General features: G+C 47.3%; 2 protein-coding genes across 5 annotated transcripts in view; one reads left to right on the top strand and one right to left on the bottom strand.

Annotated features, from left to right (window-relative positions):
* LOC122371285 (ER degradation-enhancing alpha-mannosidase-like protein 3) overlaps positions 1-14,576 on the bottom strand; it is a 35,172-nt gene that overhangs the window by 15,281 nt on the left and 5,315 nt on the right. For both annotated transcript variants that reach the window (XM_043347467.1, XM_043347466.1), the window contains exon 7: positions 13,065-13,193. In XM_043347467.1, the coding sequence (XP_043203402.1) occupies positions 13,065-13,193 (129 nt within the window). The remainder of the gene's footprint in view (positions 1-13,064; positions 13,194-14,576) is intronic.
* LOC122371286 (golgin subfamily A member 6-like protein 2) lies at positions 530-11,418 on the top strand. Of its 3 annotated transcripts, XM_043347468.1 has the most exons (7): positions 530-709; positions 1,577-2,219; positions 2,304-2,533; positions 2,639-2,681; positions 9,471-9,822; positions 10,153-10,328; positions 10,690-11,418. In XM_043347468.1, exons 2-7 carry the CDS (start codon positions 1,660-1,662, stop codon positions 10,868-10,870), a joined length of 1,542 nt encoding a protein of 513 aa, XP_043203403.1. In that variant the 5' UTR covers positions 530-709; positions 1,577-1,659; the 3' UTR covers positions 10,871-11,418. The 3 variants fall into 3 exon arrangements, with proteins under 3 accessions (XP_043203403.1, XP_043203405.1, XP_043203404.1); XM_043347470.1 differs by lacking the exon at positions 2,304-2,533 and having other exon boundaries at positions 550-709; positions 1,577-2,221; positions 2,579-2,681; XM_043347469.1 differs by lacking the exon at positions 2,639-2,681 and having other exon boundaries at positions 550-709; positions 9,470-9,822.

A 14,576-nucleotide genomic window follows, 5' to 3' on the forward strand; every position in this document is an offset into this window, starting at 1 on the left:
CGAAGTATTAGGAAAAGCGTCTTTTTTAGTTTTCGTGACATGGCTTAACAATGCAAAGGATCATTAACAGTAATTTCTATGAGCCGTTTCTAGTTCCGATAAGTTCGCCGTATGCAATGCCGTCTCTCAGTTCCGTCGCATGTTATATCAGTTTTATTAATAGTTGAGTCAGGGTATAATTATCTCATTTCCATCTTCAGACATTGAGCTGATAAAAGCAAGTAAATTTCCTTCACTGCCTAGGATTCTGTTGTGGGTCCTCAATCCTCATTCAACCTCCTTGGTAGCAACGAAGCCCTGGTAGCATAGGTAAGTAATTCCGATTAAAAAAGAAACTATTAATACAGGTCTAACAGCCATCTTCGTTCTATTTTAAAATGATTCAACTTGTAATGCCGACTCCTAAAAGCTACCTGATAACGGTACATATCACTGACTTTGACCGGTCGATTTCGTATCGGCCTCCGATGATGTCACTGGATGAATGATTCGCGCGGCGGGGGACCCCGGGGCGATACCTGGCGCCCACACTGTTTGAGATGACACCACCAGAGCAGCTATCAGCTCGGTGATAGCGTCAGAGAGCAGGTTTGCTGGCGGGACGGAGGTCGAGGGCACGACATTCACCGGGCAGAAGTGGCACCGAGAGACTTCTCCACCGGGCCAACCGCTAACCCTACCCGGCTCACAGCTGACCAGTCACACTAAGGTAAGAACGATCACGACTTTAAACGGGACCGCAAGTAATATTTGTGCATAGCGCTGCCAGCTTTAAGGCTCAAATTGCGGATGACAATGCTGAAATGGCCGTATTTTGTCTGGTCCAGTCACTAAATACTAGCTGATATAGAGACAACCAATGGGCTGGTGGGAACTCTTTTCCCTAGGTCCTGATGAATGCCTTGTCTACTGCATCATTAGATATCCGATAGCAGACAATTTCGCGCATTTCGCTTTTCAGAGCCCCGCCTACCATCATCTCCCATCATCTCTAACAAACATCTACCATCCATACCGAAGCTTGACAGCCCATGAGTAAAGTCCTCCCCCTGCCCCGAGAGCGGTGGAGGGTCCCTGTAAAAGGATTTTACATTTCAATAGAAACATTCTAAAGACCCCAGCTGATACATGTAGTCTGGCCTACACTGGCGGATCCAGAGGGGGGGGGGGGCATGGCATCAAAGGCAAACATCCTCCACCCCGTAGCGCCCGAAATAAAAGAAACTTTGTCGTTCTTCTAGAATGGAAACACAACTAAACTGGTATAAGGAAAAGCTTACTTCAAACTACACAACAGTACACAAACAATCAAAATCCGACTTTTCTTTAATTTCAAGAAAAAAAATTGAGGGTATACTCCCGCAGCCCGAGCCCGCCTTTCTGGATCCACCTATTGTCTGCTTCACGGTGACTATAAATACTTGTTATCTTGTTACTTGTCTACTTGTTATCTCCAAAGATAATACAGTTTGACCATATTCTTTATATTTTATATCTTTAATCTATACTTGTATCTCTTTCCACATCAATAAGAAAAGACTCATCCAGCCTTTTAACTTGGTCGTTTCCTTTTCAGGTTACCTCAGATGGGGCCAATTTAATTCGGCGCTGTCAGTGGAGCACAACTAGCCATCGTCCATTGGACAGATCAACTCTGGGATGCCTAAAGGTGGGAAAAGCTTCAAAAGCACACCGCGGAAATCTACCGTTTCGAAGCAGCCACAGGAAAGCATGGCGGCCGTAGCCGTTTCCGTTGCTGCCAACCTCCTTCCCACAGTCGTTCAATACGGAAAAGAATGGTACGATTCTAAAAAAGAGAAAGATGAAAAAGCGAATGAAGACAAGGAAAAGGAAAAACAGGAGAAATGTGAAGAAGAAATGAAGCAAAAACAGAAGCAACGGGAGGAGGAGTGGCAACAGGAACTTGAAAGAGAGAGAAAAGCGCGACAAGACTCCGAAAGGAAAATTCAAGAAACACTAGACACGGTCATGGGAATGGCGACAGCCAACGAACAAAAATTCCAAGAGTCGATGAATCGGATGCAAGAAGAATTTGAGAGAGAACGTCGAGCCCTCAGAGAAGAGATCCAAATGATCCAGACAAAACTGCAGGAGCAAGTAAAGGAAGACACTAATAGAGCAATCGCCAGGGCCGTTGCAGAGAGTACAACGTGGGCGGTCGGTGGGATTCAGACAGGGGCGGTCAGCAGTCAGACAGGGTCGGCCAGCAGTCACACAGCGGCGGTCAGCGGTCAGACGGCGGCGGTCAGCAGTTACATAGGGTCGGCCAACGGTCAGATAGGGTCGGTCAGCAGTTACATAGGGTCGGCCAGCGGTCAAACAGGGTCGGTCAGCAATCAAACAGGGGCGGTCAGCGGTCAGGCAGGGGCGGTCAGCGGTCAGACGGCGGTGGTCAGCAGTTGCATAGGGTCGGCCAGCGGTCAGATAGGGTCGGTCAGCAGTCATACAGGGTCGGTCAGCAGTTACAGAGGGTCGGTCAGCGGTCAGACAGGGTCGGTCAGCGGTCAGATAGGGGCGGTCAGCGGTCAGACAGGGGCGGTCAGCAGTCAGACAGGGGCGGTCAGCAGTTACATAGGGTCGGCCAGCGGTCAGATAGGGTCGGTCAGCAGTCATACAGGGTCGGTCAGCAGTTACAGAGGGTCGGTCAGCGGCCAGATAGGGTCGGTCACAGTGTTGGAAATGAGGCCCTTTTCTGGTCCCGGGCGGGTCCAAAAGATTTTATTCTCCTTACCAATTTTATACTCCGGCACCTCTGTGTCAAAATGTGACTAGCAAAAGAACAGCGACTGGCGCAAAGTCGTCCAGACATCAACGAACTAGCAAATTACGGAACATTAACCGATTCTGGAGTTTTATTTGCTTTGTTCAATTAATAACTCATTGATTTATCAAGTCATTGGGCCCGCGAGATTCATGCACAATCCGCAAATTTGGGATAAGGTGGATCCCTAAAAGTTATCCTTTGTTGTGCTGCATGGTAACCAACTGACTGGTCTTCCCACAGGATCCTCCATAAATGAAGTCTCCCGGTCCCTGGCCTGCTCTTCCCGGCTGTTCCTGCTCCTTAACGGTCTACGCACTGCGCCCAACGGACTTTGTGGACTATTCGAAGACGCTTTGATCCTGTTCGTGAATCTCCTCATGTCAATCCATATTATCCATTGTAGCACATTCAAATGTACAATTTGTGTTCAAGCTGGTCAAATCGTGCACAGAACTAAGACATTCGTTACATTGAATAATTCACCGCACATCCAACTTGCGTGCCTCGTGGGTGCCTCGCCCAAAATTCTTATGATACGTACCTAAAATCGAGCAAACTATGATTGTAAATGTCAAAACCAGCATTTTTTTTACACATGCCATGCATCACACGAATTGTGACGTGAATGCATCATCAATACTTCATATTGTGTTGTGTATGCTCTTCGTGCCTAATAAATGTGCACTTTTTATGCTATCGCTTATCACCAGCAGTGACATATTTTGGTCTCTGTTATTTTCTGTAAGAGTGAACGAAGTAGACCGAAATGAAGTGAACAGGGTGTGAACATAGCTGTGAATCGGTGTCCGCCTACTAGCATGGTTACTGGCCGTAATGCCCACCATAATGCATGGAACGGGCAGCATTTCACACGTTGGCACGTTTCTTATCACAAACAAGTCCGGAAACGAAATGCAAGATGCGCTTATGTTCGCTAAATCGTCTTTCTCGACATGTTTGCGAGAAGGGCGAGAAGAATAGGCCTCAGGACAAAGGTCAATTTGGGTCAGGGTCATGAAAATTTAAGTTAACATGTACAATTGATCAATACGATAGTGTGGCAATTTTCAGCGAGGTCTGCCGCCCTCACGATGGTTATTAATGAAAAACTGAGGGGCTATTTTGACCCCGCCCCCTGCAAGTGCCGGATAGACGCTCTCAAAAGCAGCAGAAATGTATGCTATACGAACGAGTCGAGACTGAATTTGCCCCCCCCCCCACAAACACACACACACACCAACCGTAACCGATACCGTCAGTCTCCGAAACTCCGCTCTGGGCTCAGGCTCACACGGTCCTTGCATACCTACGGGCAGCTGTGCTGCTTGGCTGGAATCCGTTCCGGCCCCTCCTCCCCATTCAGCGGCTGCTGCCAGGCAAACTCTGCAGGTTTTCTCTCCAGAATTATGAGCTACCTACTTCTAGTCAACAAGTCACAAGTAAGTATAAATTGTTTCATTGTCAGCAACAACAAAAAAGACAAAATAAGGCTGTGATAAAGCCTAATATTACAGTCCCACAAAATGCATGCATCACAAAGCGGTAAAACTGTCAGCTCTAACCCTATGATTCTATTTCTATTCTATCAAACCGGTAACGGCATCTATGGGGAACTCTGTAACCTCGGTTTTTCTGTACGGTTTATTTCAAAAACGTTAAATTTTGCCGTTGTTCGTTGCCCCGGAGGCGTCTAGAAAAGGGCTTTAGAAATTAAAGTAATAAATATAAAGGGCATCAACAACTTTCCTTGCACCTCCTCCATAGTTCTATCAAAAGAGCACAAGAAGATATAATCCCGATAGCGCACAAACTTGTTCCAAACACGGCTGCATCATTATTAGGATTCTCCGCAAAATAGGTCTTCAGGGACCAGAAAATTTTCTGATACCAAAACGGTTTTCTCCCACTTTTTTGCATTCTACAAGAAGATAAATTCATGCTGCTTACTTTTATAGCTCAATAATGCAATTTTCATGGCTTGGTTCAAAATATTATTGAATTTCCTGTTTCTCCGACCGGAGAATAAAAATTGTTTATTTCGTGGTCACTTCTCTTATATTCTCCTTAAAACTATTGCACTTAGCACCCCCAGAACTTAGTTTTTGCCACAAATTTGCTTTATTTACCTTGTGTATCAGTTATAGGCTATTTCGTTGCATATAAATAAGATTTTATGATAATTTGGTCCGTCCATCGAAGTTGACATCGCCATGTTTCTTCTGCTGTGGCGTCAGCTGATCAATCATAGACTGAGCCGGATCGAGCCATGTGGTCGCGGCAGTGCATCAATTGGTGTTGTCTGCTATTAATTGGTTGGATTGTAGTTTATATCTGATTCATGTTTGCCCTTTTTTTGCCCGGACTCATGGTAAACAGAACATTGATCAGTGCACATGACTGCATAATAATTAAATATTTAAGCAAAGCACAAGATGAAAGCGGTTGGAGTGAGCTGCCCAACTTGTCAGAAGTTTGAGTTATAGTTTCGGTGAGAACCGGCGCGATCGTCAAAATTGAAAGGTAAGTTAAGTACAATAGTTGTATCCGGAGTAGGTACCTATGCAGTGTCGGATCTGGGCTGGATGATTAACCCGCGTCCCGTAGGGAGGAACGAAACGCCCCCCTCCCCGTCCTTTTCCGTAGATATCTCCTAAACGGCTGCAGATATCGCCACCAAACTTTCAGGACCCCTCCGGGCATCAATTTTACACATTGTGATCAAAAAATTTTCCAGAGGCTATGATGGGTTGGCCACAAATGGCGTCAGAATGACGTCATGTTCTGCCATTTTCCACAAAAAAGGTTTCGCGAGAAGAACTGTCAGGCCTACAGCTTTCAAGACACATAAAAAATGTTCATGACATAAAAGGTGAAGAATTAACAGGGCTATAAAACTGCTATCTCCGATTTTTGAAATTTTTAATTTTAACCCAAATTTAAAAAGTAATTTTTGGATACAATAGCTAAAAAATCCCAAAAGCTTTTCAAATTTCGAAAAAAAAACGGAATATATATAATAGAACCTACCGTCTTCTATCCACATACCAAATCTCAGATCGTTGCCTCTTTGTGGCCAGGTTATTTCGAGAAAACTGTTCAAAAATGATGACGTCAAATTTTCAAACTCAATTTTTAGCAATTCCAGACCACGTAGCGCAAAACAAAGACCACCAGTAGACTCCCCGTGACGAGCTGCTTCGGATCGATACCAATTTTATGCAAAAATATCAACTTTGAAACTTGACCTTATTTGACCTGACCTTGACCTGACCTTCACCAGAACATAGCCTAAACTGACCCCAAAGGCTGTCTTACCCACATAATCGCATTTGTCATGTAAAATGGACCATAAAACAAGTATCACACGACATTTTCATTTTTCATATTGTGACCCTCAGTGACCTGACCTCTGTGACCTGACCTGGTATCAGTGACCTAAGATAGCAAAATATGTGTTTGACGAACAATTATCCACCGATGATTTACAATAACATACCAATTTACTCGATTTCACAACACATTTCTTGAAATGCCCGTAAACGGTGAAAATGCGACCTTTGGCCTGAACTGTGACGTAATCGGTTGGACCGAGGTCAATGAAATTGGGTCACAAGGTAGTTCACCGTTGGGGCTATCCAACGCCGTTTGAATTTTGAAAATCAGCCGGTAAATTTCCGAGATCCTAGAGGAGAGGGGTCGAAACCAGGGATGCGGAGCCGGAGCCGGAGCCGGCATATTTTGCCCGGAGCCGGAGCCGGAGCCGGAGCCGTGAAACAATGTAGCCCGGAGCCGGAGCCGGAGCCGGAGCCGTCAAAAAAGGGGGCGACTCCGGCTCCTTTTCTTAAGAGGAAACAATTATTTACAGAGGTCGGTTTGACAGTACAAGGCGTAAAACAATGTGGTATTCAAAATAGCCTTGTTATACAAATACAGAAGCAACGTGTACCAATCCCATCGCCTTTTTTCTTCCACCCGTATTTAATTGATCGCATAGGGGATGTACTGAGTAGAAGCCGGAGCCGGAGCCGCCGGAGCCGGATCATTTTACTCGGAGCCGGAGCCGGAGCCGGAGCCGCCATGACATTTCACCCGGATTGTCTGCACTATGTAGGAGGGCATATCCAGGAATTTTGGTGAACATATATTTTTGCAGCCATTAACGCGGTGTTCCCGTATGGTGGACTAAACATGGGCACTGGTTGGGTAGCCCATGTAATGGGGTGTAGGTGGGCTGGATGTGGGCAGCCATATGGGGCCCACGTGTGCCCCACATGGTATCCATCTTGAGTCCATGTGGGCCAGCCCTGGTGGGCCCCACCGTTTGCCCAGGGACAAATTAATGTGGGCCCCACCAAGTGGCCCACCTTGGCTCCATGTGGGGCCTTGGTAATAATGCTGACTGGGATCAGCCATCGACACAACGAAATGCTGGAGGAAATGTACCACTTTTAACATGGTTTTTGAACTGGAATAGCAGTTTTGCAGCTTGAGTTGAGACTAGCAATCCTAAGCTCGTAATCCTAAGCCGTAATCGCCACGCCATATGTGGAAAGCTTTTGGTGTCAATACAATACAATACAATACAATACAATAGCACAAATCAGGAGCTTTTACAGCCGAGCGATCACCCCAAAGATATTCCATTTATCGTTCCGAAATTAGTGTCTTACGCAGGAATGTGGTGTCTTACGTAAGAATGCGGAAATTGTAGCCACCTGTCGCAGGGGCCAAGCTCAGCCAATCAGCGTGCAGTTGGTTTTAAACTACGCAATATGATTGGTCAACGCGTAATCCTAAGCTTCCGCGTGGAACACTATTTTATAGCCTCTACCAAAGATGGAATATAGTTCTTCCTATATGAAAATATTATAAAAAAAAACTTTGTAAATATGAAATATTTTCTTTTCTGATCATTACCTATAAGCCTAAAAATCGCATAACTGTAGTAACAACTAATTTGAGAAAAGTGGTATATTTCCCTTAATTTCCGACTCTCCTCGACTGCACCGAACACACAGCACAATTTTCAATCCCTTCTCGTGTCATAAGAGCGTCGTGTCACCCTCTCTTTCCTCAGATCACAGTCTCTCCCCGACTCTTCGCTTATCTTGTTGTCAGTCAGAGGCATAGTTACCCACAGTAGTCGTATATATTGGTCATATATATCATCATTCATCACCCGTAGTAGATGATATATTGGCGTCATATCGCCTGTGTTGCACCGTGCACGCCTAAATATGCCTAGATATAAGATACTAAGTAGGTAGGTACATGCATATTCACTCGCTAGGGCTAGTAAGTGAACAGTCTCGTTGGCAACGGTGAGGTTCTCGCATTTTTATGAGTACCTACAGCTTCAAATTATTTTTGAAATTATCCTTCCCATCCTCAGACCAACTCATTCGCACCCTCGCTCACAATCTATTCCGGGCTGGTACTCAACCCCCACCAGATAACCGTCGCGGTGGCGAGGACAAGATCTCGACCGATCTAAATTCTCTTCGGGATGGCCCTATATAAGCGATAGAGTGGGCTGTCCAAACGGGAACTCCCGTCCCACCTGAAAGGCCTTTCCTGATACGGCTCACCGTAGCCACTTTCGTCCTCTTGACGGTCTCTGCCGCTGTGGCGCACCATCGATGGTACGTACGGTCCAATGGCTCCGCTCCACCCTATCATGTCATCATCCCACAGCTCCGTAATGACATTTTCAAGCCGAAAGAGATTGCCATTAACAAATCAAAACACTTATCTTTGCATGGCCATCAGTCCTTCCAATAAAAACAAAAACGATTTAAGTTAATTTGCATTCGCTGCGCTGCACTGTAACGAACTTCTACACACAATGTGTCAGAAAAAGATGTTTCATTTTAACACATTCCAATAAATATGGATTGACATGGGAATGCACAAACAGGAGGGGTGTTCACGGGCACCGCACACTGCTGCGTGCGGTGTGTGCGGTGCGTCCAGCAGGCGTGGGGGTAGGGGATGGGTAGGCGGTTCTGACGTCACGGCTGCGTGCGGTGGACGGTCCGCTGTGGCCAGTCCCGACCGGCCACAGCGATCGCTGTGTGCGGTGACGGAAGGCTGACGTAGGGACGAAGTGGGCGGAGCTTCGAGGCTGTGTGCGGTCCGACCGCACACAGGGTCCGTGAACAGCCCAGGATCACAGGCGTCTTCTGGTGGTCGACGTCAGCTGGGTGAGCCTTGAGGGCTCTGGATCAGGAACAGCCGGGAAGATCAGGCGAGGCAGGACTAGGAGACGCCCATTTGTAGGTCCCTGTCGGAAGGCCAGTCAGCTGGTTAATAAGCAACTCAAGTTCAAAGTTAAAGAAACGTCGAGCTTCAGAGCTCAACAAGGGAAGATGTGTTCTATAAACAACACATTTCCTGTCGAAATCATACTGACAGTAGGTTATCAAGTTTTTATGACCTCTGCCGGCTCGTGCCGAGTGGGTTCTGCCGTTTGCTTTCACAATTTCACATGAATTTTTTCTTGAGAGGAAAACAGGGAAATTTCGTTAATTTCGGATACTGCGGAAGGGGAAAATGGTTCGAATGCACCCCCCCCCCCTCCCCGAATCCGCCAGTGTCACGGCCGCATATCCAATTTTGGGGCTGCTGTTCTCCGGCCAGATTTTATTCTCCGGGACCAGGACTCAAAATGAGAATTCCAACACTGGTCGGTCAGCAATCAGACAGGGTCGGTCGGCAGTTACAGAGGGTTGGTCAGCGGCCAGACGGCTGCGGTCAGCGGTCAGACAGGCTCTCTCGGCGGGGGTCAGGCCCCACCCTCCACCGAAGCAGCGCCGACCGCTGGAGAACGGGTGGCGACTCGTGAGCCGGCCCCTGCGGAGTCCGTTCGGCAGACCGCCGCCCCCCTGCCGGCGCTCTGTCAACAGTACTGGACCAGAAACGGCTGCAGGAAGGAGGCGTGCGGCCAGGTGCACCTCTGCAAACTGTTCCTGGCCGGAATCTGCAAATTTGGACACAGATGCCGCAACGAGCACTCGCTCCAGTCCGAGCATAACAAGGTGAGTTACTGAATGCTGAAATGCCTGTACTGTCGTTCTGACTTTAATAAGAATGGACGACCCGCAGAAATTAAACTCAAACGTGCAATGGGTTTAGTTGGGGTCTCACTTTGTGTGTGTGTGTCTGTGTATGTGCACAGGGTCTACACATCTCTAGCAGCTTTCCATGGCACAAGTTATTGTGCTCGCTCGCTCGTCCCTAAAGGCGCTATCCTGTTGAATAGGTACTATATCTACGTAAACGCTGACTTTGACCGAATTATTGCTGGATATCATATTTCCAACTAATAATAGCATTGCCAACATGGACACACTATGAAAACGTTTCAGGCTGTGTGCATCGAAGAGACGTCCCGGAGCGAGGGGCAGCTTATCGCGGAGCTGCGACGCCGTTTTGCGGAGGAGGGCTTCGCTGACCAGAAGTTCTATCACTCCCATATCGAGATATGCCACAATCAGGCCGGATCCTGTCGAATGAACGGCTGTATCCGGATGCACATCTGCCAGTGAGTACCTCTGCTGCGGTTCTTTTCTCAGAGACGTGCATTATTTTTTCCGCAACTTATTTAAATCGTGCAAGTGTTTGTAGAATCGCAACGTTACCCCGAGAGATAAACACTTAAATAAATCAACATTGAACTTTCCTTCCATACTGTCAAGTGTCACAAGATAACTTTTAAATGAAAAGAAAATTTAATCTCATTTTTATTCGTATCTCGAACCATGTGAAGGCAAGCTTTCATAGGTGTTCAAATTCCAAAATAGCCCCAAACGACATCATTGGGTCAGGTGAATTACAAGTTATACACGACGGTCAGAATCATTGTGTTCATCATTCTACAGCGAGTTTTCTGTTTGTTTTCGCAGGGACTATGTTGTAGGAGCCTGCTGGAACCGAGAGAGCTGTCGATTTAGTCACGTCCTGAGATCTCTGCACAACAGCAGCGTCCTGAGACTCTACAAGGCAGTGGACATGAGCGACCTGGCACTCCTGAATCTGCTGTGTGCCAAGGTCACGCAGAGGGGCGCCAACGGCCCCCAGAAATGAGGACCTGACGCAACGAAAGTCGGACGTGCCAAGGTGGACATGTCCCTAAAAAGGCACCTGTGCCGCCAAACGATGGAACCCTCCGATTTCAAAGAATGCGGAGCACTCATGAAAACTGGCCATCCTTTTATCGGCGAGGCGCCTCGTACTCGTAAGCATCCATTCGAATTTCGAAGTCGAACCCCAATTAATCCGTATCAATCGAAGGGTCTCTGAACCGGCCGCCAGATTGTCTGCCCAGCGCTGGGATCCGTCGTTAGTGTTGACCTTTGACCTGTAGTTGTACAGCGACTGGAGCATGTGAGTCGTGAGGTCAGCCCCGCGACCCGAGCAGTCGGCTGAACTGGTAGATATAAACTGATCGGTAGTGTGCGATATAGGTAGTTGGCTTTAGATCAGAGATCTCTTGCGCCGGAGAGACGAGGTGTGACAATGTATTATTTGTGTCGCACGTACCCTTGCTGCTTTCAGCTTTCGACCTTGTGCAAGGAGGCTTTATCAAGTGTCACGTGTACGGAGCTGACGTAAATACATGAATCACTGTTAGATGCCTGGTAGGTGTTTTAGATCGCCCGAGACTTATCTACGGAGCAAATATCGGCAGTAAAGTGGATTTCATCAGTAACAAACGCCAGGGCCGTTACTAACACATGGGAATTCATTGCCTGGTGGTTGCCTACCCACATGCCAAGTTTCAGCGAAATTGATCCAGTAATTACAGAGTTATTATAGTGGAAACAATTTCACACTTTTCTTTTTGTATTTTGCACGTGCAGTGGGGGTGATCCACATGCATCAAGATAGCTGAAGTTTGGTAAAAGGGGTAGTACAAAAATCACCACAAGTTAACCGCCCCAGCGATTGTCGAGGCATAGGCCTCTCAAAATCACCATGTCAGCAGAACAGCTTGAACACCCTTGACTTTTCACGTGGCACGTGCCACGACAGTCACCTAGATGCATCAAGAATAGCCATTGACGGGGTAGAAGGGATGGGGCTACCCAGCAAAAAAGACCGCAGGCCAATCGGTCCAGCGGTTGCTGAGATATTAGCCTCTCAAAAGCGTTACAGGCCGGGTTGGCCCAGGCCGCTCGTACTGATTACGAGCGAGCGAGCGCAGCGAGCGAAGCGAGTCTTTTCAATATAACGGGAAAATCTCAGTATGAGCGGCCCGGCCCGGCCCGGCCCGGCCCGGCCCGGCCCGGCCCGGCCCGGCCCGGCCTGTAACGCTTTTGAGAGGCTTATATCTCAGCAACCGCTGGACCGATTGGCCTGCGGTCTTTTTTGCTGGGTAGCCCCATCCCTTCTACCCCGTAATTGACTACTTTTGATACATCTCAGTGACCGTCGTGGCACGTGCCACGTGAAAAGTCAAGGGTGTTCAAGCTGTTTTGCAAAAGTAGTGATTTTGAGAGGCTCATATCTCAGCAGCCGCTTGGGCGATTGACTTGCGGTAATTTTTATAGTGTAGCTGCATCCTTTCTACCAAAAATAGGATACTCTCGATGCATGTGGGTCACCCCCAGTGCACGTGCAAAATACAACAATAAGAGGTGTCAAATTTGTTCCCATTTTAATAACTCGGTAATTACTGGGGCGATTTCGCTGAAACTTGGCATACAGGTAGGCACCCACCAGGCAATGCATTCCCATGTGTTGCGGTTAGGGTGCTACTGCACGTGCGCACGTGCAGGGGGCGCTTCCAGATCTCGAGAACGGCTGGGCCGATTGCGCTCAAATTTGGTACACGGTTGGAAACCGGTTAGTAAGGTGCCGTGCAAGTCAGTTTGGACCCCGTTTGCACGTGCGCACGTGCAGAATCCCGCTTCCAGATCTCAGGAACGGCTGGGCCGATTGCGTTCAAATTTGGTACACCGCTAGCAACCGGTTAGAAGGGTGCTTTGCGCAAACCCGTTGGAAGTACCCTCTCGCCCTTCCGCACGTGCAGGGCTCACTATCTCGCTCGCTCGTTCTTCGCCCAAAAGGCGTTTTACTGGTATTTTTTTCGTTATATTGAAAAGACTAGCTTCGCGCTTCGCGCTCGTTCATAATTATATTAAGCATGGAAAACATACAGCCGATTTCTTAGTACCTACCATAAGTGCATCACTTTAACCAGCATAACCCCCAGTCTCCAACACTGACAGAACTACCCACCCACTCCCCACTCTTTCCCCTCCCTCCATCCTCTCACCTCAAAGACCGGTTCTCCAGTAAGACGGGCGAGCGCGGCAAACTCAAGTATCATCGTTCCGGCGCAGGCGGTGCACGTTTCACGAGAGTTGGTCAGCTGCGGAACATTCATCCCGTGCAGGAGGTTTATCTGTGGGCATAGCAAACGGTCAGAGGTAGAGGGAGGAGAGAGAGAGAGAGAGAGAGAGAGAGAGAGAGAGAGAGAGAGAGAGAGAGAGAGAGAGAGAGAGAGAGAGAGAGAGAGAGAGAGAACGGAGAGGAAGGAGGAAGGGAGAATGAGAGAAATACGAGACAATGTAGAATAGATATGGAAATTCTTTATATAAAAGCTCGCATTCATTCATTTTTTCCCACTTATTCGTTCCCTCTCAGTACACTTCCCCACAAACTCCTCACACGCAAACGCCACTGCTCGTGTCAATCAAATACCCTGACATCGATACCCATACGCATGCACACAAAGGTCGATAGTGTGACATGGTGCTCAGGTGGTCTGGGAATTCGCCGGTCCCCGCAACGAAGGACCGTGGTTCGAACATCGAGCGAGCAATCGATACACCACTGAGTGGTCTGACGAGGGTTTAGTAGTTCAAACGGGATCAAAAGCATGTTCCTCATTTAAGCAAAATAGCTTCCGGATGTAAACAGCCTTCGGGTTCTGGGATCGGTATATGTAACAATAGGTGGAGAAATCCCCCTCCCCCACGCCACACAGGTGTCTTGGTCAGGTAAGTTCAGTGGTAAAAAGTAGCGAAATAGTCGGTAATCGATAAAAAATAATGCGACTAAAAATAACTTGATTATCGAAGCACATTATGTCGATTGCAACAAAGATAGACACAAAGTAATGACAATATACGAATAACCCGCGAGTTGCTGGGGGGGGGGGGGGGGGCGTTAAACGCCCCCACTTTTTTCGCCGGGCCATAGCATAAAAACGGCGCGCCGCATTTTGGGTACCTGTAGGGAATTGATTGAAGTTTATTGTGACGAAGTTTCAAAAAAATCGGTCGGAAAATTTTTGAGATATCGAGGTTTTAGTGACGTCATGATTTCTGAGTTTTCGACCAAAAACGGCATATGTTCAAAAAATCATATAAAATCACAGAATATACATACAGACATGCCGTAAACGCCATAAGACTGCCAATACCTTGATCAATCAAATGGCTATCTTCGATTATTGATTATCGTTCCGCATTTTCCATAATCTTGAACTGAATCTTGGCAATTTTTCGTGACTACTTCACGACCATGATACATGCATTTCTTAAATTGAACTTTTTGAGCCAAACACGTACACATATGATAAAATGAATGTCACCATCGTGTTCTACGCCCGAAATTACCTATAAAACATGTGTCACAGGCTGCGAATATCAGTTTTGATTTTCGGGGATCTACCCGGTTGACCTGACCTTGACCCTGACCTATGCTTGACTGACCCCTACATGGAGCTGACACTCTTGTAGGCCTTATATGATGGATTGCACACCGATTTGACAGAGTTTAT

Source organism: Amphibalanus amphitrite, unplaced genomic scaffold (assembly GCF_019059575.1).
Source record: "Amphibalanus amphitrite isolate SeventyFive unplaced genomic scaffold, NRLGWU_Aamphi_draft 001228F_arrow, whole genome shotgun sequence".
In the NCBI taxonomy this organism is placed as follows: Eukaryota; Metazoa; Arthropoda; class Thecostraca; order Balanomorpha; family Balanidae; genus Amphibalanus; species Amphibalanus amphitrite.

Coding starts and splice junctions, on each gene's coding strand:
- LOC122371286 (XM_043347468.1), top strand. CDS start 1,660: ATGCCTAAAGGTGGGAAAAGCTTCAAAAGCACACCGCGGAAATCTACC. Junction 2,682..9,470: donor TCGGTCAGCGGCCAGATAGG/GTCGGTCACAGT, acceptor ATTCCAACACTG/GTCGGTCAGCAATCAGACAG. Junction 10,329..10,689: donor ATCCGGATGCACATCTGCCA/GTGAGTACCTCT, acceptor TTGTTTTCGCAG/GGACTATGTTGTAGGAGCCT.